This window comes from Euleptes europaea, chromosome 1 (genome assembly GCF_029931775.1).
Source record: "Euleptes europaea isolate rEulEur1 chromosome 1, rEulEur1.hap1, whole genome shotgun sequence".
Classification (NCBI taxonomy): Eukaryota; Metazoa; Chordata; class Lepidosauria; order Squamata; family Sphaerodactylidae; genus Euleptes; species Euleptes europaea.
The window spans coordinates 48,234,486-48,259,995 of record NC_079312.1 but is presented as its reverse complement, the minus strand read 5'-3'; the positions used below and the strand labels follow the sequence as shown (position 1 = coordinate 48,259,995).

Genomic DNA, 25,510 nt, shown 5'->3' with positions numbered 1-25,510 from the left:
TTCCCTTCCTCTCCCCACAACAGACACCTTGTGAGGTAGGTGGGGCTGAGAGAGCTGAGAGAGAGCTGTCACTAGCCCAAGGTCACCCAGCTAGCCTCATGTGTAGGAGTAGGGAAACCAACCCAGTTCACCAGATCAGAGACCGCTGGTCATGAAGAGGAGGGGGAAAATCAAACCTGGTTCTCCAGATTAGAGTCCACCACTCTTAACCATTACACCACACTGGTCTAGCACTGCACTGTAAATTTCCTCTGGTTTTGTTCATTAAACTCCCAGATGGCTCAGTGTTCAGTGATCTGATGTGCAGAGTTAAGGCACTGATTCTCAACAAGAGACCAGCACAGGGAAGGTGGTGGAGAGGAGAGAAGATGGATATCCAAACTTAAGAGAGCCTCTGGGACATGTCCGTCTTCATATACTCTAATATCTAGCTGTACAGAAACATTAGAAAAAGTTTGCCAAAGCTAGAAAGAACTCTGCCTCCAACCCCATACAGATCAGAAACTAGAAATGTCAGTGGCTGCTGGATGTATTTCAGCTAGGAGAGGAAGAACAAAGTATTTTTCAAAACAGAATGCATGAGATGGCAGTTGTTGATAATACACATAGATAATATATTCTGAAACAACTATTTTTAGATCGACTGTGTCTCTGCTGAGGAGAATTGGTCACAAGGTGCTAAATTGGCAATCTGTCCAATTTACCCTTCTCTTTCTTTACTAGAATTTAAGTCATTTATTTCAGTACAGCCGAGGGCAGAAATCTGGTTGTTCCTGTGCCTACGATGCCGTCTTCACTCATATAAAGACAAGTTTCAATGAAATCCAGCTTTGCTTCCTGGAAGATGAGTTTAGGAACAGGGTATGAAGCCTGCAAGCCATTTATGCTGGCATAACATCATTTGAAATTCTAAGATTATGCCAGACAAAGTCCCTGATCTAGCCCCCGGCTACACATAACTGATGCCTCTACGTGCACATGGAAAAGCTCATCCACCCAGTTCAGTGGGATAAGCACTGCACCGTGGATGGTGATGCCTACCTGAGGTGCTTCCAGCTACAAGTATGGAAGATGGCTTCCACATGCTGCTCTCCCTTGCTGGATCACACCATAAGTGTATTTGGAACGCAACTAGAAGCCCCCACTACCTGGATTTCTCATAGTGTTTCTTTCATGCATCCTGTGGTGTCTTGTTCACAGAATAAAGAACCATCATATGGCAAGAAACCTGTACATGACTTGGCCCCACAATAACAGGGCTTTTTCTTCCATTCCTCTCTTGGCAGCTTCTCCTGGTCTCTTTGCAAATCTGGTGAGTAATTGCGATGTCTTCCAGAATAATCGTACGAAAGTTCTTCTTCTGCTAAGATATCCCGATCGGCAAAAAGTGCCAGCTTCGGCATCACAGAGTCCGTGCGGACTGGGACCATGATCAGGTTTGGCTCACAGGAGTGGTTCAGGAACCGGCCGACATTCCCTGTGTACGTGGGATCAACAAACGTTTCCGTGATCTGTCCCTCACACGAGTGTTCCCTGATGGCTATTATGTAATTTGAATCACTCGGTGACTGCAGCCGTACCCTTCGACATGCTTCTCTGAAATCGAGGATTTCCCCAGCGTATTCACACACAAATCGGCCTTTGGGTATGAAATCCAGAGTGCGAAGACCCCATCCTTTGTCTGCTGTCTTAAAGACTTCTAGTCTGAATTGTAAGCCCCTCTGAATCACCCGGTTTTGGCATGACTCTCCGCATTGGCACATAGTGTTGCATTCAAAAATAGGCTTTGAATACTCTAGTTCATTCCCTTCATAGTTGATGCATGAATTCTTATAGTTTTCTCCATAAGGAAGGCACGAACACATGGAAGCCAGGCAGGAAGCAGACTGGCAGCGGCATCCAGGAAAGGAGATTTCAGAGGGGTCTGGTCCACCTCCTGCAGCACCCACGTGATCTGGACTATACTGTAAAAGAAATACGAGGAAATAGTTGTGATAACCAGCAGTCTGCCCCATGTGGGGCTGGTGGCTCCATTTCATGCTATTACAAAGCTGCTCGCAGTGAAGATTAGTTGTTCTACTTGTTGAACTATAAACCAGTTGCCTGCCTATGTGGGGTAGTGGTTAGAGGGTCAGACTAGGATCTGGGAGACCAAGGTTCAGATCTCCACTGAGCCATGGAACCTTGCTGGGCATCCTTGGGTCAGTCACACTCTCTCGGCCTAACCTACCTCACAGAGTTGTTGCGAGGATAAACTGGAGAAGGCAGAACGTTGTAAGCCCCTTCGGTTGCCCATTGGGGAGAAAAAAGTGGGGTATAAGTAAACAACCAAACAAACAAATGTGGCATTCAGCTCAGGATATTTTGAAACATGTTAAACAACTAGCCACCTAACAGACATATTATGAAAACCATAGCCTGAACTTCTGGATTTCTGGTGCTTCTTATCAGCACTTTTCTTCAGCCTGTACCCTTGCCTACTGTGTGTGTGTTAAGTGCCATCAAGTCGCTTCCGACTCATGGCGACCTTGCCTATTAGGAATAGGTATTCTAGGATTATTTAACATTGTTATAATAAGCACATTCTTATTTTTATTTATGTATTCAATATACCGTATATACCCGTGTATAAGCCGACCCGCTATAAGCCGAGGTGCCCAATTTCTCCCCAAAAATGGGGAAAAATTAGGCACCCGCGTATAAGCCAAGGGTCGGCTTATAACTCCTCCCCCCCCCCCCGCAGGCTTACCTGACCGGCAGCCGCAGGAGGCCGCCCCCAGGCCGCTCCGGGCGGCGGAAAGCGGCACGGGCCCGGCAGCCTCCCAGGCAGGCCCTGCTGGCTGCTCCCCGGCTGCGGGAAGGCGAGCGGGCCAGCGGCGAAGGATGACGGCAGTGGTAAGTTTTCCCTCCTCCCTCCGCGTATAAGCCGAGTTGGCTTTTTTCAGCCCTTTTTTTGGGCTGAAAAACTCGGCTTATACGCGAGTACTTATTTTCAAAATCCCTTTACATTTTGAAGTTTGGATCTTGCAGGATGTCTTCCTTCCTGGTTTTATTTGATTTTCTTAGGTCGTTATGAATGGGTACTTTCACTCACATTCTCCCCCAGTCTGAATCGGTTGTTCCTTGAAGTTATGTATGAGTTTTCCGTCCATTAGAGATGACCTCATGTCCAGCCCTCCCAATGTCCAGGTCTTCCAATTCTTCTGTTAACCCGACTCTGCCATCTTCCCTGAGCAAAGACTGGGTGAAATCCCCATGCATAAGGCAAAGTGCGGGGCACACAACCTTGGTTTCTCTCGCAGCCAATTACAAAACAGCATATCCAGAGGCAGGGACTGAAATACTTCCTGCTTCCTGGGAGCTCTTTCTGAGCAGAAGAAAGGTTTTTTAAAACCAAGGCTTGGATTTCTCCCCCCTTTCAGATTGCTCCGGGGTTTTTTTTTGTCTTAAAATGCTTTTTTATGTGGTAATTGGGTTTTGGAGGGATTTTCTCCCACAGTAAGCACTACAAGTAAGCCAATTAAAAAGCAGCACTTAAAGGTGCGGGGAATTGATTTCAGCTTGGAGACTGCTGGTGCATAGATTCCCAACAGGAAAGTGTGGGTCCAGTGAGCAACGAACCTCAGGTAAAACTCCCATGCATAAATAACCTTACTGTTCTAGGGGGAAGCTCAAACCCAGGATGCAAATTTTGCTCATTTTTTTGCACCAATAGCAATCTTCTGCTTAAGCGAGATAGTTAGGAGGGGGATGTGTGGTATAAATATATGCAGTTGATTTCCTAGATTTGCTTTTCTTTTTCTTGTTCCCTTGATGATTTCTTTAGAGACCTATTTTTATGATGCAGGTGCTAGTCCACATGGAGTGGCTGAGGATGCAGCAATTTAATTCCTTTAAAGCTGCCCATTATCCAAAGCAAGGATAAAATTATCTTGCCAACACTCACAAATCTCATGCTTCTAATTTTATCTGAAGTGACCAGCCATGATTCAGTGTACTTTTGGATGAGAAATGCATCGTTTAGGAGCAGAAGAAAAATGTGAAAGTTCTTTTTGTGTACATATTGAAACAAAGACAGGACCATATGGTGGAAAATGAAAAAAGCTTCCTATCTACTCAAAATGCATAAACGGTTCTTAAGAACCTATACATATTGTTTTAACAGCTCTGCTAATCAATCATGATATCGCTAGGCAATTTCTAAAGTTATCACAGCTGCAGAAGACATTAAAGAAAAGCAAATAACCTCAAGCTTCCAGACTCTTTTTTCAAAACCCTTCATCAAAACCATTTATGATGGATGTGAGGAGCAGAAAAGTACTCTGCTAGGCCTTGTGCTGTAACTAATATTTCTCTTAGATACTTTGCTGATCTACAGGGAGTCAATTCCAGTAATATTTTGTCCAGTTTGAGAAATGTTTGAAATCTCTATACCAGGTAAGTTTATTTGAAAGAAGGCCCATAAGTCAATGGGATCTAATCTTTAGTGTTACATGTAACCTGGCATCAATAGTTGGGAATGATCACAAGTTTGGGTTTTTTTTTAATGGTCCTCTAAACTGATCCTTTGTCAAACTGTATTTTAATCAGTTACACACATTTGCACTATAGAGGTTTATGCATTTTGTTCAACGTTTAAGAAAACATTTGCGGCAAGAGAAACTGAAATTCTGGATTTAGGAGGGTTGCTACAGCTCCACCGTAATAAGATGCTACCAAAAAGAGGAAAGCAGTTTCTTTGGGCAGAGTAGCTGAGCATCAAGCAGATGAAAGAGGTTTTGGAAAGGAGTTGAAATGATTATTTTAAAAATATATTTCTTTGGTTCTGTGCTTTTCAGCTCCGTAACCCTCCATATTCCACATTTAATCCACTTTAGATGGATCAGATTATCTTTTTGGACAGGATGCTGATTCTTTATGAATGTCAGCCTCCCCCCGATATGTAAATATGTAGTGCAACTCCATAACAGCAATGACTCCAGTGTAATATTGAACAGTCATGCAGTTCATTGTGTGACAAGTACAATCTAGCTGGATGCCCATCAGATCTGCTCTCTGGTGTGTTTCTGATTACAAACTGAACAGAAGGAGTTCTCTTGTTCAGTTTCTTCCATCACCAAAGAGAGTTACAAAAATCACAGCACCAAATCACGTTTGAAACGGGAGATTTCTCCAGAAGTGCTTACCTAATTTGCCTGCATTCTTGCAGAAATTGTCAAAGTGGCAAGGCTTCAACAGGTGTCTCACAGTTAATGCATACACTGCCACTCAGGAAGTTTTCTTTATTTTAAGAGAGATTTCTAGTCTGTATTGAGGTATGCATTTATGCCCTCCTCAAAAGAGCCATCCACAATGTTAAACTAATATTAAATTCACTCCTCTCTAACAGCAACCAAAAATCCATGCCCTTCAAAAGGGAAGTCTTTTCCAAAGAACATTATCACTAATTGTTCTAGCAACAAGACTTTATCAGAGACAAGAGTGACCTCTAATGGAATCTACTTAAATAGTACAGTTTAGTCTGTAGCATTAACTTTATGAAAGCAATTGTCCTCTCCCCCCATGAAACCAAAATGATCAGGGGGCTAGAGCAACTGCACTATGAGGAGCGGTTGAAACGCTTAGAGCTGTTCAGCTTGGAAAGAAGGTGGTTAAGGGGAGATATGATAGAGGTCTATAAAATTATGCATGGTGTGGAGAGTGGACAGGGAGAAGCTTTTCTCCCTCATAATACTAGAAAGCGGGGTCATCTGCTGAAGCTGGAAGGTGACAGATTCAAAACAGATAAAAGGAAGTATTTCTTCACACAAATTGTGACATTCCCTGCCCCAGGATGTGGCGATGGCTGCCAACTTGGAAAACTTTAAGAGGGGCGTGGACATGTTCATGGGGAATAGGGCTATCCATGGCTACTAGTCAAAATGAATACTAGTCATGATGCATACCTATTCTCTCGAGGATCAGAGGAGCATGCCTATTATATTAGATGCTGTGGAACACAGGCAGGATGGTGCTGCTGCAGTTGTCTTGTTTGTGGGCTTCCTAGAGGCAACTGATTGGCCAGTGTGTGAACAGACTGCTGGACTTGATGGGCCTTGATCTGATCCAGCATGGCCTGTCTTATGTTCTTATATTCTTATTGTCTGGAAGAAGTTACTTTACTATCTGAACAAAAGGTAGAAATTCAGCAAGCAGCGCTGAGCAACCCTTTATTAGACCAGATAGATAGATAATTTATTTACGGCCCTTAGCCAGATAAAACAGAAAACATGGGCTAATAAATTCTTACGAACAAAGAATTACAGTCCAAGTCTTATAACACTTAAAAAGAAAATTACAGCTGGGACCTTTATTAGACCAACTTCTGCCTGTTATCTTCATTTTAAACATCAGGCAGCCTTGCCAGAAAAATCTTTCAAGACACCCTGAAAAAGGTATTCTTCCAGTGCAATCCTAGACTGAGTTACACTTTTTCTAAGCACACTGGCTTCAATGGATTGCACTGTCAGGAACCTGTGATACTAAGCGCACAAGTGAATCAATCTGGCCTCAAAGGGGCCTGCTTCTCCCACAGTGGACTTGGCTCACAGCTCAATATACAACACTTCAATATACAAAGCTTTCAGAATGGCAAGGCTAACTGAATGTAGGGAAGTCTAGGGATATCACAGACAACTTGGAAGGAAAACTTTTGGAATGGGAAATAGAGAAGAGGAAAATAAAAGCAATTTACCGAAGGCAAAAATAGGGCAAGAACTTTTGTACAGCCATGGGCCTCCTTCAGACATGATTAACAGGAGCCACGAGAGCCTGGCCGTTCAAAGCTTCTACCATATGTTAGGGATTCAAACCTTGGGTCTCCCAAATCCTAGGCTGACACTCTAACCACTACACCATGCTGGCCAAACAGTTAAATCAAAATGGAGAAAGGAAAAAAAAGGGTATTGTGAAAATGATGCAACGTGACAAATATAGATGGTTGTGACACTTACAGTGCATTCACAGTGGGTAGCCGTGTTAGCCTGTCTGCAGTAATAGAAAAGGGCAAGAGTCCAGTAGCACCGTAAAGACTAACAAAAAATATTTTCTGGTAGGGTGTGAGCTTTCGTGAGCCACAGCTCACTTCTTCACATACAGCTAGAATGTGAATCCATCGGTCTTTAAGTAGAGGAGAGTGAATTCTGAATCTCCTCTACTTAAAGACCGATGGATTCACATTCTAGCTGTATGTGAAGAAGCGAGCTGTGGCTCACGAAAGCTCATACCCTGCCAGAAAATATTGTTTGTTAGTCTTTAAGGTGCTACTGGACTCTTGCCCTTTTCTACTAGTGCATTCCTAAAGAGAGTTACTCCAGTCTAAGCCCATTCATTTCAGTGGGCTTAGACTGGAGTAACTCTCCTTAGGAATGCACTGATAGAGAAACAGCATGTAAAAATCAAGGGACTACAGTACTGGCCAAAGTTTCTAACATTCAGGGGAGAAGGAAGCCCAAGCTTACCGCCACCGAATAACGTCTGAGGAGTTATTTGGGGATCTGAACCTGGGTCCTCCACCTCACAAACACACGAGCTCAAACTAACCGCTCTCACCCCCACCAACATCACAGAACTGAATGCGGTGCCTTCAGGCGTAAAATAAACTCTCTCAAGAATTCTGGGAGTCGTAGTTTGAAGAGAGCTGAAAACTCTCAAGTCAGAAAGGCGTCGCCTTCTCAAAGACTACAGTTCCCAGCGTTCCGTTCGGGAACCCCCCCCCACCCGAGTCGCATTTCCCCCTGCGGAGTCCCTCAGCCCAACACCTCTAACCGCCACATCCGGGGTCTCTGGGTCAGTCTGACTGCCCAGTTCTTTCCGTCACCTGGAATCCCGGCGGCTCCTGGAGCCGCGGCCAAACCGTCACGGGCAAGTTCTCCAGCCCTCGGCTCACATCCATCACGCCTCGCGGCCGAACGAAGCGTTCCAGGCGCTTGTCCCGCCCCGACTGCTGGGATTGGCTCGCGCTCTAGGCATGATCGAATGAGTGGCCGAGGGAAATTGAATGGCAGACGGAGGCGCACGTGGACAACGTCTCTTGAGCTCTTAAAGGGACCGTAGCGCCCCCCCCCCCCCGCCCGCGCCAGGTGTCAGCCTGCCCTGGTGGATCGGAAATGCAAAACCGCCGAGAAAAGGGCCGTATTTTGTATAGTGATGAGTTCAAGGGATATTATATATGTATATTTGCATTTATAGATGAAATTGTAATTATCTGAAGAAGCAAAAACCAGCGAAACAAGACACAACCGGGTTCTTGTCGTAACCATTAATGCATTGGTCCGTACATACCCACCATGGTGGACAATAGCACGCTCTGTGGAACAGCTGTGCAAAGAGGAATCCCATAGGACAGCTGTTATCAGCTGACTTACAGCAGATGCATTACAATACTGCCCTGGGAAGCAAGCCACGGTGTAACTTTCCCTCTGTGGACTGGAGGTGTGAGATCCTTTTTTTTTTTTAATATAAATTTTATTAGGTTTTATACTAGAAATTTTCCATTACATTGAACAACATCTATAACAATATCAAATTTCAATTCTAACTTAAAGTTGTTATAATTCCATATCTTATAATAAAAAAAAAAAGAAAAAAGAAAAATGGAAAAAATTTTTGACTTCCCCTTCACCTCTATCTGCCTCTTAATAAAAAGTTCATCCCGTCGTAGGTAATCTAATCTTAATAAACTATCAATACCATATATAGAAAGAAAAAACATAGTCTGTTAGTAAATATACTTATACTTAATCATTATAAAAAAGATCAGAAATAATCCTCTGGATCAGATTAGAAAATATTCTTCCATTCTTCCCATTTTTAACTCATATTCACAATAATGCATCCACGCCCCCCATTCCCCCAAAAACCGAACGTCATTTTCTTCATTTAGAATAGCTGTGAGTTTTGCCATTTCTGCAACTTCAAACATTTTAACAATCCAGTCTTTTTTCTCAGGAGTTTCTAGCCCTTTCCATTTCGCTGCATAAAGCAGTCTCGCAGCTGTTGTGGCATAAATCAAAAAAGTTCTTTGTATTGCTAAGTCGTCTGGAATCATACTCAGTAGCATCATTTCTGGTGTTTTGGGTATATTCTTTTGTAGTATTAATCTCAATTCATTATAGATCATGTCCCAGAAGTCTTTGGCTTTGTCACAGGTCCACCACATGTGATAAAAGGAACCAATTTCTTTGTTACATTTCCAACAAGTAGGGGACATCGTTTTATAAATCTTTGCAATTTTCTTGGGTGTTAAATACCATCTATACATCATTTTATAAATGTTTTCTCGCACTGACTGTGCTTTTATTCCTTTTAGATCTTTGGACCATAATCTTTCCCATTTATTTAAAACAATATCATGTCCCAGATTTTGAGCCCAATCGATCATAGTTGGTTTAATCGTATCCTGCTCACAATATATTGTTAAAAGGAGATTATACATTTTAGAAATCAGTTTTGTATTATTATCTAGTAAAATCCTTTGAAAATGAGATTTTTCTTTAGAGAAACCTTTTTTTGCATCTTGTATAAAAACTGATTTGATTTGGTAGTATTGGAGCCATTGTAAATCATCCTTAAGAAGTTGAAAGTCTTTTAGTGAGCATTTCTTTCCTTCCCAGTTAATTAGATCTTGATAAGTAATAAATTTGTCTGGTCTAAGTGGGCGCAAAGTTAGCATTTCTTGAGGCGATATCCACATCGGTGTTTCTGGTTCCAAAATATGTTTATATCTCATCCAGATACGAAGTAAAGAGGACCTGATTATATGATTACGAAATGTTGCTTGTAATTTAATTTTATCATACCACAAATAACCATGCCATCCACTTAAGTTATTATAACCTTCCAAGTCTAACAAACGTATATTTAACAAGTTCATCCAGTCTTTTAGCCATACTAAAGCTGCCGCTTCAGCATAGAGTTGAAAATTAGGCAGTGCTAAGCCTCCTCTAGTTTTTAGATCCACCAAGTATTTATAGGCAGTCCTTGGTTTTTTCCCTTGCCAGATGAAGTTTGAAATGTCTTTCCTCCAAGTTTCAAAATATTTAGTTTGTGATATAATTGGTAAATTTTGGAATAAGAAGAGCATCCTCGGTAAGACATTCATTTGGATCGTTGAAATACGTCCCATTAGTGACAATTTTTTGTTTGACCATATAATCATATCAGTTTTAATCTTACCCCATAACTTGAGGTAATTGTTGGTTATCAGATCTTTATTCTTTGCAGTAATCCAAATTCCCAGGTATTTAACTTTGTTAGCTTTCTCCCAGCCAGTATAAGATATAAATTCCTGTTGCTGTGTTTCCGATAAATTTTTAAATATTATCTTTGTTTTTTCTTGATTCACTTTAAAGCCTGATACTTTTCCAAAATCGTCCAAAGTCTCCTGAAGTATATTCATTGACTGTGTTGGATTTTCCAAAATTAGCAGTAGGTCATCCGCGAATGCTCTCAACTTAAATTCATGTTTTTTAATTCTTAACCCGCGGATGTCCTCCATACTTCTTAGTTTCACACATAGCGGTTCCAACACCAACAAAAATAAAAGTGGAGACAAGGGACATCCCTGTCTAGTCCCTTTCGTGATTTGGCAATTATCTGACATTGATTCATTAACCAAAATTTTAGCTTGTTGGGAGGTATAAATAGCCGATATACCTTTCTGAAAACGATCTCCAAAATTCAATTTATCCAAAATCCGTTTCAAAAAGTTCCAAGAGACCATATCAAAGGCTTTTTCTGCATCCAAAAATACAAAAGCCGCAGTTTGTTGAATATTCTGGTCATAGTATTCCAGTGAGTCTAGTAAAATTCTTACATTGTCTTTTATTTGCCTTCCTGGTATAAAACCTGCTTGGTCCTCGTGTATAAGATCCTTAATAAATTGTTTTATCCTACATGCCAAAACCGAAGCAAAAATTTTGTAGTCCACATTTAGCAGCGATATAGGTCTATAATTGGATGTTTTTTCTGGATCTCTTCCTTCTTTAGGTATTAATGATATAAATGCATGTGACCAAGTCTCCGGGGATGTTCCCTCGTCCAAAATTGCATTGTAAAGTGAGCCAAAAAATCCAACTAAATTGTCACTAAATGTTCTATAAAATAGTGCAGTAATTCCATCTGGTCCAGGTGTTTTATCCGTCTTCTGTCTCAGTATTGCTTCTTGTATTTCTTCCCTTGTTACTGGAGCTTCAATACATTCTCTCTGGGTCATTGACAAAGCTTTCATCTGTATTGAGTTTAGAAATTTATCTATTTTCTGTTTTGGAGTATTTTCTTTCTGATATAACTTAGAGTAGAATGAAACAAATTCTTTCTGAATTTCTGAAGTTGAATAAACTGGTCCTTTAACAGTTTGGATTTTTGTTATAATCTTCTTTTGAAATGAGTCCTTCAGTTGTGTTGCTAAAAAATTTCCTGGTTTATTTGCATATTCAAAATACTTTTGTTTAGCAAGTTTCAGATTTTTATTCATTTCCTCCATTATTACCAAATTTAATTGGTGTTTAGATGCAGAAATCTTTATTTGAATTTCTCTTTTCTCCTCTTCCTGTGTTACCGTTACCAATTTCTGCTCCAAATTTTGTAAATTCCAAAGTATATTGTTTGTAAATTGCAATTGAGTCTTCTTCCAGGCCGAATGTTTCTGTATCATAAAACCTCTCAGAACAGCTTTGAATGCATCCCAAACTGTATTCAAAGAAGTTTCCCCATTAAGGTTAATTTCAAAAAAGTCTTTCATTAAAACCTGTAATTCCTTTTGTATCTTATTGTCTTTTAAAAGTTTATCATTCATTCGCCATCTAAATGCTTGTTTATTGTTCCAATCAAAAGTAACAGGATTATGATCAGAAAAAGTTCTAGGTAAGATATGAATTTTACGTAGTTGCGTGAAGATTGATTTACTGGCCCATATCATATCGATTCTGGAGTGTGAATCATGTCTTGCTGAATAAAAGGTGTATTCTTTAGCTGTTGTATTCATTGTTCTCCAAATGTCTTGTAATTCTAATTCTGAAGCCATGGTAAAGAAAGTTTTAGGCAAGCATCCATCATTGATGTCTTTTGCTTTTGATTTTTTGTCCAGAGATGGGAGAATAATTCCATTGAAGTCGCCCATCAATAAAATTTGGTCTTTTGCGTGCTGGGCTATCAAATCGTGTAATTTTTCGTAGAAGGGTTTTTTCCCTTCATTGGGTGCATAAATTCCAACCACTATTGTCCTTTGTCCCAGTATTTTAGTTCTGATAATTACAATTCTTCCTTCATTGTCTTTATATACTAATTCTGGACAAAGATTGGGGTGGGCATAGATTACCACTCCCTTTGTTTTAGTTTTGGCTGAAGCAATAAATGCTTGTCCAAGCACCTGTTTCTCCAAGTATTTTTTATGCTTTGAAGCTATATGGGTCTCTTGTAGACAAATTAGGGAGTATTTATATTTCTGTAGATATTTGAAGATTCTAGCCCTTTTAGTTTTCTCATTCAGTCCATTTACATTCCAAGAAATTGCTTTTGCCATAATGTAGTATTTTTTAGCAGAATAAAAAGTCTATAATTTGGTACCTCCTTCTGCACCCTGTACCTCTTCTTCTTCCTCTTCTTCTTCCTCCTTCTCTCCAGGTAATTCTTTAAGGTCCATCTTATATTTTCTCAGAAATTTCCCCACATCTGCTTGAGATAGAATTGTCGTTTTCACTTCCTTGTAGGTGAAAGCCAAACCTTGTGGCATAATCCAACGGTATTTGATACCATTAGCTTTCAGTGTAGACACAAAGTCTTTGTAGTTATTCCTCTGTGAGAGTAGATGCCTTGGAATATCCTTCAGTAGTATAAGAGAGGAATCTCCTGCTGACACTGGATTTTCATAATGAATCTTCATAATCTTATCTTTAACTCTGGTGTCATAAAACACTATCATCAAATCTCTTGGCTTAGATCTTCTCATTCTGGCAGGTAATGGTATCCTATATATTCTATTAATGGCTTGTTTTAATTCTTGTTCATCTATCTGAAATAAGTAGGCCAAGTTTGGTATTGCAGTTTCTTTATTGTCTCCCATCATATCTGGAAAGTTGCGTATACGAAGATTGGTCTCTCTCACTCTCATCTCCATCATTGCCATTTGATTTTTTGCCGCCATCTGATCAGTTTGTATTGTTTCAATCTGTTTTTCTTGGCTTGTTAATTTTTTCTTTGTGTCCTTGTGCTCATCCATCACTTTCTTAATTGATACATCCATCGCTTGCATATCTGTCTTCATAACAGTCATTTGAGTTTTTACTTCTTTCAAGTCTCCAGTGACCACATCCAACTTCTGATTAATAGCTTGGGATGCTTGACCAAGATTTGTCATCATAGAAGTCAACTGTGCCATCTGTGTAGACATCTGTTCAAACTGTTTATTTGTTGCCTCAGTTTGTTTAGTTAGCATATCCTGTAACTTTTTTTCCATGGTCGAGGTTTGTAAAGAGTCCCTTAGTTTAGTATAGGCAGGGCTGTGTAGTGAGCCAGAGCGGGGTCGAGACATTTACATTCAAAAAAAGCTGGTAAAATACATGTCCACAGACAGGGCCTTTAAGGTGCTGATTAAAAGATGATAATTCAAACATCAGCCTAATAATTTTTTCGGGTTGAAAAGAGTCGAAATTGGCTTTAAAATTGCATTTTAAAGTTTTAAAATACCAGTGAGTTTTTTCGGTCGCTCTAGATCGGGTTAATCAGGAAGTATACCGGAAGTTGCAAGTGCTGCGGACCTTCTACCGCCTCTTCTCGATGGTTATTCCTTCAGGAATGATTTCAAAGTAACTCGAGTGCGACGCATATTCAGTCCCACAGCTACTTCCTGTTGTTTTAGTTCCGATGATAGAGAGGGTGTTATAGAAAGTCTTCCGTTCCAGGCGCTCCCTTACTACAAACGTGGCAGGAAATTCTTTTCGCCAGAAAATCAGGAAGAAAGATCACCCTCCCCTTCCCTCGGACCTTCTCATTGGTGATAGTTCTTGTCAATCTAAAAGGTATCCTTCCGACTCTTTGTTATGGTTTAGGCTGATCAATTTGATAAAGGTCCTGTCGCTAATCCCGATGACTAACTCAGATCAAACTTTTTCAGTTCGAATTAAGGAGGAATGGGGGTCTCAGAAATGTTCTTATCAGCCCCCCGTCTGTTCAAATATTCCAGTAAGTAGACGCAGAGTTCTTTGTACTCACTTGGGTGTCAAGAGGTGAGGTTCTTTTCTTTATGTAGTCCTTATGCTGGTAATAAGGTGGTGGAGGGTAGAGCTTGAGGCCAGAGTTGCGTTTTGGCGATGTCCTTCCCTAGTGCCCTCGCAGGACCGGCGTCCAGGACTCCGAGGGGCTTAAAAAAGCCCCCTCAGAGTACCTAGGAGGTCAAACCGCGTTTGCGGGCTGCAGGGAGTTCCTGCTTTCCAACCCACTTGCAAGGGTCGGATTGGGGTATCTATGTACCCCAGAAATAACGCAAACTTGGATTTCTCCCAGGACAGCCTGGGGAAATGGAGTGCTCTCTCCAGCGGCACCACCGGAAGTCCCTGGAGGTGTGAGATCCTATGGACAATTTATCAACCTCGTCTTTAATGTTGTTAATCGTGTTATGATAATATTGTGAACTGGAATTTAAGGCACTTTAAGGCATGAGAAAAAAACATAAAAATAACAAAAGAGTTATAAGTGGCTGCGTGTTGAGATACTGTTCCTTAACAGGTGATTAGCCAGCTCTTATATACAACCTCCAGGTAATTAGCACAGAGCCAAGGAACTATAACAAAGTGCAAATGTACTGAGCGCTACAAAATACAACTATATACAAAAATGCCTCTGATTTCAATTATATACACACAATCCTGAATGATCTATATAAGTCATTCAAATTTTGTTCATGTGTAATATATTCAATCATAGAGGTCTAATGCTGGTACCAGAAGAAATAGAAGGGGATACGGCCGTTTTGATTCTTCAGTTCTTCAACAGTCCCACTTCCAATAATAAATCTCAATTTTGTAGTTCACATATACACATATTTCCAAAAAAGGATTCAAATATCAGGAAAGTTAATAGTTCCCCAAAGGGGTATAATTGTAATAAAATTATTCATCCATCCTGGTATATCAAGAGGAGTTAACCAGTTCTCAACAGGGATACAAAGTGTAGCAGTGCTAGTTGCAATCATTTCATTATCTAAACAGCCTAGCAGGGTGGGCCCGACCAAGGTGCGGACTCGCCATAGAGGAGATTGTCCTCCTGGACGGGCTTGGTGAAAAGGAGACTCATCTTGCATGGGACTGGCCTGGGCAAGATAGCTAACATCCATGAATTAATCCAATTTGTGAAGGAGTCATTCCATTAGTTGGTTAAAAACCTTCTGCCTTTTATTTAGAAAGAGAATGCATATTCATTATCCAGGGTTTTTAAAAGTTATCTTCTATGAAAAGACCATAAAATTATGAAATAGGAGGTGATTGTAGAGAGGGGAGGAGCTCAAGAATGACAGAAAGTGATTGATTTACCGGTACTTGATTTTGATGCTTCAGTTATTACAATTACATATCAAAGTTCCCTTTTCTCCCTCCCGCTATAGTTACGAGGAGAGTATGCTGAGCATTCTTCAAGCTGGATTGCTGCTGACCATTAATTTCAGTCACATTAAGCTTTTCCCAGGCAGCTCTTCAGCTCCATTGATTATTTTTATAACTTACAAAGTATCTGAAGTACTTAATAGCTCGTTTTATGAACTTCTGTGTGGTACCTCTATGGTGAAATAGAGCAGGGTTGTACGGCTGGCAGTCCAGCCCTCTTTAAAAGGCCATGTTCATTAGCTGTATGTCAGAGCTGGGCAATTCTCAATTGAGAAGCAAACAGAAAGTCAAAGGACTCCATCAGAGTTGAGGACACACAATGGTATTCAGTTTTATCAAAGAACTCAACACTGCCCTAGACTTTGTCCAGGATGAGGCAAAGGTAGCTGGGGTTGCCAACTCTCTGCTAGACTCCTCAATCCCACCTTCGCTGTGGCAGATACTGCACTGAACTCATATCAATTGTTATTCAATATTTATGGAGCGGAGATATTATTAGCACCTCAACAAAGGCATCTTTCTGCAGCAGAAAGCCATTCCTTATACTATTTGTGTCTGAGAACAAAGGTACCAAATTTGTTACTGCATTATAACTAGGCTTACCATTTGCCTGCTTTGGGAAGGCAAACTCCCAGTGGGTGGGTCTTCCCACCCACCCTTGCTTCTTGGCTGGCAGGAGAAACGTGGCAGGGGGGGAGCGAAATGTCATAGGGTGACATGCTGCTGTCATTTTCTGGTAAAAACCAGTAATACCACAGAGTTTTTGGGAGCAGCCAGAGAATTGCCTGACGTGCTGATGTCACGTCCCTGGTTTCCCCAGAACTGACAGTGGCACACTGTCCAATGTTATTTCCACATCTTACCCTGCCTCTTAAGCTTCTGAGGGTGCCAGGCAATTGTGACTCAGCTATTTCACACTTGAGTCTCCCTTTAGAGGCTTCTGTTGAAATATGGTGGCTTTAAGACAGGCTAGCCAGTTAGTACATTTTTATCCTGCCCTTCCTCCAAGGAACTCAGGGTGGCATACATTATGTTCCCCACCCGACAAAAAAAAAAAAAAGCGATTCCACCTAAACATTAGGAAGAACTTTCTGACGGTGAGGGCTGTTCGATGGTGGAATGTGCTGCCTCGGAGGGTGGTGGAGTCCCCGTCTTTGGAGGTCTTTAAGCAGAGGCTGGATGGCCATCTGGTGGGAGTGCTTTGATTGTGGGATCCTGCATTGCGGGGGGAGGGTTGGGGTCACTGGGGATGTGGTGGGGAGGTAGTTGTTAATTTCCTGCATTGTGCAGGGGGTTGGACTAGATGGCCCTGGTGGTCCCTTCCAACTCTATGATTCTATGATTTTGTCCTCACACGAACTCTGTTGGAGGAACACTGGTCAGGGATGCTGTAGACTGATCCTGCATTGAGCAGGGGGCTGGACTAGATGGCCTTTATGGCCCCTTCCAACTCTATGATTCTATGAGTTGTGAGAGTAATCTTCTAATATTTTTAAAGGGAGGAGGGCAGCATTGTGGTAAACAAAGTTGTCTCCTCCTGCTCTGGGATGGGGCAGCAAAAGTGGCATTGGTGAGACACATGGTGGGGGTGGTTAGCACCACCGCTTCGATCACCTCCTCAGGTGGCAAAATATTGTGAGCCATCACTAGGCACATGCATGAGCCCTAGACAAATCATGCCTCTTTTTATTTAACCATGATTAAATCTGATACCTGAATACAGCCTTGTTGAATTTAGGCTTGCACCATAGGTCTGAGGGTCCTTGTACTCCTGACCAAAACATGCGTTCAGTTCTGGGGTTGATCTCATCTGTGCTGTTGTCATACTTACAGTGTTGGAAGCAGCTGTCATTGTCCAAACACACAGGCAAAACTGCCAGCTGTACCTTTTTGTTAGTTTTGTTATGTGCAGCGGTAGCATTCTCTAACGTTGAGGCTGAATATTATCATCAGTCCTTTATGTAAGACAATGAAAATGCCTGCTTGTCTTCTTGTTTTCCCTAGGCAGTTTTCTGATGAATTCTTTTCTTTGTCTGGTAATGAGTTGAGTACATTTTTGTCCATTCATCACTGAAATCAAAGTAATTAGAGAAGTCTGCAAGATCACCTCCCAAATCCCTCAGCTGATTGGTCATTTAAAGGAAGCTAAACAAGGTTTGAACGGATAGTGTGCTACAGTTGTACACTAATTTTGTCAAGACCTTAATATACTTTTAATGGCAGAATCTAGTAACATTAGCAAGATACGAGTTAAGCTATTAGGAGGGATGAACTGTAAAAGATAGCGGCCAAGAAATGCTTCTGGGATCAAGCCAGTTATCAGACAGTGCTATCCTTACCAGAGTTGCATTTAAATTGTGGAACTCCCTGCCCCAGGATGTGGTGATGGGCCATGGCTGCCAACCTGGAAAGCTTTAACAGGGGAGTGTACATGTTCGTGGAGAATAGGGCTATCCATGGCCACTAGGCAAAATGAATACTAGCCATGATGCATACCTATTCTCCCCAGGATCAGATGAGCATGCCTATTGTATTAGGTACTTTGGAACCCAGGCAGGACAATGCTGCGGCAGTCGTCCTGTTTGTGGGCTTCCTAGAGGCACCTGGTTGGCCACTGTGTGAACAGACTGCTGGACTTGATGGGCCTTGGTCTGACCCAGCATGGCTTTTCTTATGTCCTACATTGTCCTACATCCTTCTAAGTCCACTGAAGTTAATGGGCTTAGAAGGGTGTAACTGCATTTGGTATGCCACTGCTAGCAGCTTAGTGTTTGTTGTATTCCTTATATACAGAACAATGTGTAGTGACTTGACTATGTCTAATAAAAGAGATTGTTGGGCTGATGGTAATTTGTAACCCATTTAAGGTGCAATGGCAATAGGGCAATAGTATCTTCAGACTTCACTCCTCAATTAAAAAAAGAAAAACATTGAATGGATCTAATGCCTGCCTTCCACTAAGCTGGATCCTTCTGCCAAGATTTTTTTCCCCCAGCAGCAGCTGTCTTTCTCCACCCGAGGAAGACTTAATGAAATGTAGTCATTGCATCTCATCCATTTGATATCTTTTTAGGATCTCTCCCCTCCCTTTCACAACTTTGTTGTCAGGTGTAGGATTAAGCAGAGTGTCTGCAAGCGAGAATTAAGAAGGCCAAGCAAAAGTGGTTTTTCTCTGTAGTGGTACTTACTCCCTGTTCTTGCATGCCTAATTCTGATACAGTATATGAATCAAGCAGTGTTGGGTAGGGTTGCCAACCTCCAGGTGGTGGCTGAAGATCTGCTATTACAACTGATCTCCAGCCGATAGAGATCCGTTCACCTGGAGAAAACTGCTGCTTTGGCAACTGGACTCCATGACATTGAAGTCCCTCCCCAAACCTTGCCCTCCTCAGGCTGTGCCTCAAGAACCTCCCGCCGATGGCGAAGAGGGACCTGGCAACCCTAGTATTGATCAGGCTAGCAGCAAGTTGAATGTTGCTTCCATTACTCCATGGAAATAATCTGTTCACAGTTGTCTTCAGCTTTGCCATGGTAATTAATGGCCATTTTAATTATCTTCTTAATGCAGTCTTTGTTTGTCATTATTTTGTGAATTGGAAGTTGTATTCTCTTCCATTCCAGAGGTCGCTGGCACAAATCTGAAGACTCGACTATAAACTCTATAAACTCTCTTGTTATCTAAACATCATCCAACAGATGGCAGCAAAATCACGTTGAATAAAGAAGCTTTACTGAGAAGGAACTAACTCCATTCTTCCAGGCTTCATTTTCGGCTTGGCATCTTCAAAAGAAAGTTTGTTGTGTGTGAACAGACTTTATGTCAAGAATAATTTGCAGTGTTTTATCTAATACATGTTACTACAATGGTCTTCTTTCTTTTCAAATTATGCTGTGTTTTCAGTATTTATTTCTTCATTTATTCATTACTGTTTTCTTATTGTACACACAAACGCAGGGAAGACATCATTTACAGAAGTTACTAATACACAATAGGCTAAATGTTAAATTTGAAGATATATTAATTTTTATAGCATAGCACTGAGTCTAATCTGAGGTCCTGGTTCCACATGTTAAAGCAACCACAAAATACCCCCATTAGCTCTTCAGGAGCCATCTGTGCTATTACTACAGATTCTTTTTGCAGCAGCTTATTGTAGTATGTGAATGAAACAATGTGGTCTAATGCCATTTAATCTAGATAACACGAGGCTTCCTGAAGAATCAATTTCATAATTTCAGCAGAGCACAGATTTCCCCATAGATGGTGAAGGTTTTAAGTCAATGATGAGATCTGAAATTTGTGGTTTAAATAATAAGGAGTGATTGCCCCCCCTCTTCTTTTTTTTTTAAAAAGCATCTATAAAGAGCTCCCCAGATTTGAAATAAGTTGATTACCTTTAATTTTAGGGGTGACCAAAAATAGACTACGTGTTAACCTTTGCATTCCCAAGGAGGCTCAGGATAGTATACACGGGCCTATCTCATTTTATCATCATAGCAATCCTGTGATAAAGTTTAGGCTAATAGTTAGCACATGTGTTCCTACAGTTACTGGGCTTTTATGTGGTGGAGAAATGGGTCTAGCTGTCCCTAAGTAGATTCATTGCTAGGGTTTCCAGAACCCCAGTGGGGGACGCCCTGCTATGCGGGCCCTCCCCCTGGTGCAGTTCAGCTGGCCGATGGAGAGATTTACCAGCAGCAAACTGAAGCCTAGGCTTCTACCATAGAGTTTTTGCCCAAACATCAGAGTGTTCCCACGGTGCCAGCAATGTGGACAGCACTTCTGGTGTGCCAGGTCCCTCTTGGAGGGAGATTTTTGGAGTGGAGCCTGAGGAGGGTGGGGCTTGGGGAGGGGAGGGACTTCAATGCCGTAGAGTCCAATTGCCAAAGTGGCCATTTTCTCCAGGTGAACTCATCTCTAATGGCTGGAGATTAGTTGTAATAGCAGGAGATCTCTAGCTAGTACCTGGAGGTTCTAAGTACCCAGTTAGCTAAATGCTATATGCTTCAAAAAAGATAGAAAAAATCAACTGATGAAGCAAGTTTATTGCGAAACGTGCACTGATCTGGAGGTGTCGTTTTGGTTCCCATTAATTTTGGACTTTGGTTCTGTTCATTTTGGATTCTTGCATTAATTTGGGACTCCCATGGAACTGTACCTGTTGGTGATTTCAACCCGGCGTTACCTTCCTGCAAAGAAGAATAAGGAATTATTTACTTACTTTGGCTGTCTGAATATATAAAACTACCGTGTTTATTGTGTATTTTGGTATATTTACTTACCTTAGTTGTTTGAATGTATAAGACTATGTATGTTTTGTTGCACATTCTTGCACATTGAATTCACTCATTATAAATAGATATATAGATATTGAGCCTTGTGCTGTTGTTTACTTAAACCAGTACCTGGAGGTTGGCAACCCTAGGTGTGCGCCAGAAGTGACGTTGCTGCATTGCTGATGACAAAGGTCTAGGCCTCAGTTTGCTGCCAGTAAATTCCCCTCAAACCCCTAATCTTCACCAGTTGTCGGGGGTACCTGGTAACCCTATCCATTTCATGTAAATTCTGCCCTTCCAAACAAAAAAAGAGGTGCCACGCATGACATTCTTATTTACCCCCCAAAACAACAGTTACCCCAAAATGACATACAACATTGTTTTTCTCTCCTCCATTTTATCCTCACGAAAACAATCCTGTCAGGTATGTTAGGTTAGGAGACGGTGACTGGCCTACAGTCACCCAGCGAAGCTTCTGTGGCAGAGTAGGAATTCAAACCTGGATCTCCTAGCTTCTAGTTCCAACACTTGACCATGTTGGCTGTCTTCTACAACATGCTACCTTATGTGACTGTTGGAGGGGGATGCCCAGACCTCTCCGATCACATGGTGATGATTGCTCGGTGACTGTAAGAACAAGCCAATTGACTTGCCCAAGGCCACCCATTAAGCTTCCCAAACATCGAGGTAGACCATGAGCTTCCCATAGCCTAATAAATAATCAATGTCTGCCGCTGGCTTTCAGTTAGATTTATGTGATTGTGCAGAAAAGTGTCATCATATCTTTCTGTCACCACCTTCTCATCTGTTAACAGCATGGTTGGGATGTCTTTATTTAAGATACAATGCAAGTATTTAGATGCTCATACCAAAACAATCGCTTCCATTTCCTTGAAATATTCAGGCTAAAGAAACTAGAGAACACTACCCAATCATAGATATCTCTATTAATGGTACGGTATAGTGAATCAGACATCCATGTTTACAGACATGTCTGGAAATCCTTTGATGTCTTTTGTTTCTATTAATGAGATAGATAGCAACTATTATTATTATCATTAATGGAATTTTTGGAGCTTGGCAGTCTTTTCCAGATCATTGTTGGTGTTTGTGCCCTACAATTTTCATATTCAGTTTTGACAGACTTATTTGCAAAAGTATTGTCTATTTTTTAATCCTGCCTTTCCTCCAAGAGGCTCTCCTCCTCTCTCTCCTCCATTTTTATCCTCACAACAACCCTGTGAGGTAGGTTAGGCTGAGAGAGAACGACTGGCCCACAGTCAACCAGGAAGCTTCATGGCAGAATGGGGGATGAGAATCCAAGCCTCCCTGATCCTAGTAACCGATACTCTTGACCACCATGCACCTGCCAGATAATGGACATGGAATATGCAGGAAATGAAAGTTATGTATGTTACGTAACATAATTGGAGAGCAAAATCAGTTTCTTTCCCAAGGTTCTAGGAGATATGGACACCTATTCCTTCTGGAAAAACTAACAAACATCATTATACATAACCAGAAGTCATTGCATCCTATTAAGTTCAGCTCAAACATAATATAAACCAATTTTCCAGCCTACTGGCTCAGAGTGGAGTCACTTTCTTTTGAGTGCACAAATATTCATGAAGAAAGTACTTGTTAATTGCCACAAAACACAGCTACTGTGAGATACATAACACAGTGTCTCTGAACAGGAGTAGCGGTTAAACCACAAGACTGCAGCTTAGAATTTTATTCTGCTCCCTGATTTTGCTATGGTGTTCTATCACTTACTGGTTATGTTCCTTGGTTTCCCACTAGCATGGCGTGAATTTGTATGCTTTATTTGTTTGTTTGTTTAATTGGATTTCAGGCTGCTCTTCCAGAGTAGGCCCAGCTCAGAGTGGCTTACAACCATTTAAAACAATTAAAAACCATAAGTTATAATAAATTTTGAACAGTGATAAAAACTACGTGCCTTCAATTTTAGCAGCAATGAGAACCTACTACCAAATGACAGAATAACAACAAAACAAGACAGTAGCGGGAAGCAGAGCAGAGGTGGGTAGGAGGAGAAGGAGGGGAGGCCAGCCAGATGGAAACCGTTGCTGTCCTCAACCATATGTCTGGTGAAACAGCTCAGTTTTACAGCCTGTTTCAAATCCCGCAGGGTCCTAACCTCACTGGGAATAGCATTCTACCAGGCTGGGGCCAGAGCCAAGAAGGCTCTGGCCCTGATTGAGAACAGCCATATATTTTTCGGGCCAGGGAATCCTTATTAAGCGGAATAATTTCTTCCCATTGTTTGTCCCTGATTATGGAAATGTTTATTTATTTTGTCGAAGGCTTTCACGGTCAGAGTTCATTGGTTCTTGTAGGTTATCCGGGCTGTGTAACCGTGGTCTTGGAATTTTCTCTCCTGACGTTTCGCCAGCAACTGTGGCAGGCATCTTCAGAGTAGTAACACTGAAGGACAGTGTCTCTCAGTGTCAAGGGTGTAGGAAGAGTAATATATAGTCAGAAAGGGGTTGGGTTTGAGCTGAGTATTGTCCTGCAAAAGTAATGTGCTAATCATTGTCCTGTAAGTATCAAGATAATGTGCTAATGAGGATATGGTATGTTAATATGGAACCATTGTATCCTGAAGTGATCTGTTAATGTGTGTAATCCAAAGCTAATCTGCATGGCTATTGTTGACTGTAGCCTTTGTTAGTCTAGAAGTTTTTTAGAACAGGAAGCCAAGCCTTATTCATTCTTAAACTCTCCTCTTTTCTGTTAAAGTTGTGCTGATGTTTATGAATTTCAATGGCTTCTCTGTGCAATCTGACAAAATAGTTGGTAGAATTGTCCAGTCTTTCAGTGTCTTGGAATAAGACCCTGTGTCCTGTTTGTGTCAGTCCATGTTCAGCCACTGCTGATTTCTCAGGTTGGCCAAGTCTGCAGTATCTTTCATGTTCTTTTATCCTTGTTTGTATGCTGCGTTTTGTGGTCCCGATGTAAACTTCTCCACAGCTGCAAGGTATACGATATACTCCTGCAGAGGTGAGGGGGGTCTCTTTTGTCTTTTGCTGATCGTAGCATTTGTTGTATTTTCTTGGTGGGTTTAAACACTGTTTGTAGGTTATGTTTTTTCAAAAGTTTCTCCATCCTATCAGTGACTCCTTTAATAAATGGCAAGAATACCTTTCCTATGGGAGACTGTTTTTCCTGAGTTTTCTGATTTTTGTTTGGTTTAATGGCCCTTCTGATTTCATTCTTGGAGTAGCCGTTTGCTAGCAGTGCGTGATTTAGATGATTAGTTTCTTCCTTGAGAAACTGTGGTTCACAGATCCGTCTTGCACGGTCCATTAATGTTTTGATTATTCCTCTTTTCTGTCGGGGGTGGTGGTTGGAGTTTTTGTGTAAGTAGCGATCTGTGTGAGTTGGTTTCCGGTAGACCTTGTGACCTAACTGAAAGTTTGTTTTACGGATGACAAGGGTATCAAGAAATGGGAGTTTACCCTCAATTTCCTTTTCCATGGTAAACTGAATGTTTGGATGGATATTATTAAGATGGTTTAGAAAGTCCATTAATTTTTCTTCACCATGGCTCCAAATAGTAAATGTATCATCTACGAACCTGAACCAGACTGTAGGTTTGTAAGGTGCTGATTCTAATGCTGTCTTTTCAAAATATTCCATGTAAAAGTTTGCTATTACTGGACTGAGTGGACTTCCCATAGCCACTCCATCAATCTGTTCATAAAATTCTTGATCCCATAGGAAGTAACTTGTTGTCAAACAATGGTGAAATAAGGCTGTTATATCTTCTGGAAAAATCTGGTTAATCAATGAGATTGTGTCTTTTACTGGAACCTTGGTAAAGAGGGATACAACATCAAAACTGATTAATATATCCTGCGGACTGAGTCTCAACGGACTGATTTTGTTGATGAAGTGAGTTGAATCTTTGATGTAAGAAGTGGTTTTTCCAATGTGGTCCTGTAGGAGGGTGGTCAAATATCTAGCTAATTCATATGTTGGGGAACCAATGGCACTCACGATGGGTCGGAGTGGAACGGAATCCTTATGAATTTTAGGTAGTCCATATAATCGTGGTGGTTGTGCTTCTGTCTTGCATAGTTTTCTGTGTGTGTCGGGATGAAGAGTGGAATTCTTGATCAGAATGCTAGTTTTCCTGGTAATTTTGCAAGTTGGATCTCGTTTTAGTTTTTTGTATGTGGCAGGGTCCAGAAGTTCCTCAATCTTCTTTTTGTATTCTTCTGTTTTCATGATCACTGTGGCATTGCCTTTGTCAGCTGGTAGAATAATGATTTCTGGATCTGCATTGAGGGTCTTGATGGCATTTCTCTCCTTGCGTGTTATATTGCTAGCAGGGGGCTTTGCTTTTCGTAGAATTCTTGCTGTCTCTCCTCTTATTTCCTCAGCAACTTCTTCAGGTAGATTACGAATGGCAGATTCTACATTTGCAATGATGTCTTCCACTGGAATTTGGGTGGGAGTGACTGCAAAGTTTCCTCCCTTAGCTAAGATGGAAGTTTCTTCAGGTGAGAGTTGTCGGTCTGTCAGATTGAAGATAATCCGTTTGTTGTCAAGTTTTGGACTGGTCTGTCTTC

General features: G+C 41.3%; 1 protein-coding gene across 1 annotated transcript; it reads right to left on the bottom strand.

Moving 5' to 3' along the window:
* Positions 1-1,157: 1,157 nt before the first annotated feature.
* Positions 1,158-17,487, bottom strand: LOC130475067 (histone-lysine N-methyltransferase SETMAR). Its single transcript, XM_056846792.1, has 3 exons — positions 17,467-17,487; positions 7,859-8,002; positions 1,158-1,964 (listed from the first exon to the last, which is right to left on the bottom strand). The coding sequence occupies exons 1-3, from the start codon at positions 17,485-17,487 to the stop codon at positions 1,158-1,160; spliced, it is 972 nt and encodes a 323-aa protein (XP_056702770.1).
* Between the last annotated feature and the right edge of the window lie 8,023 nt (positions 17,488-25,510).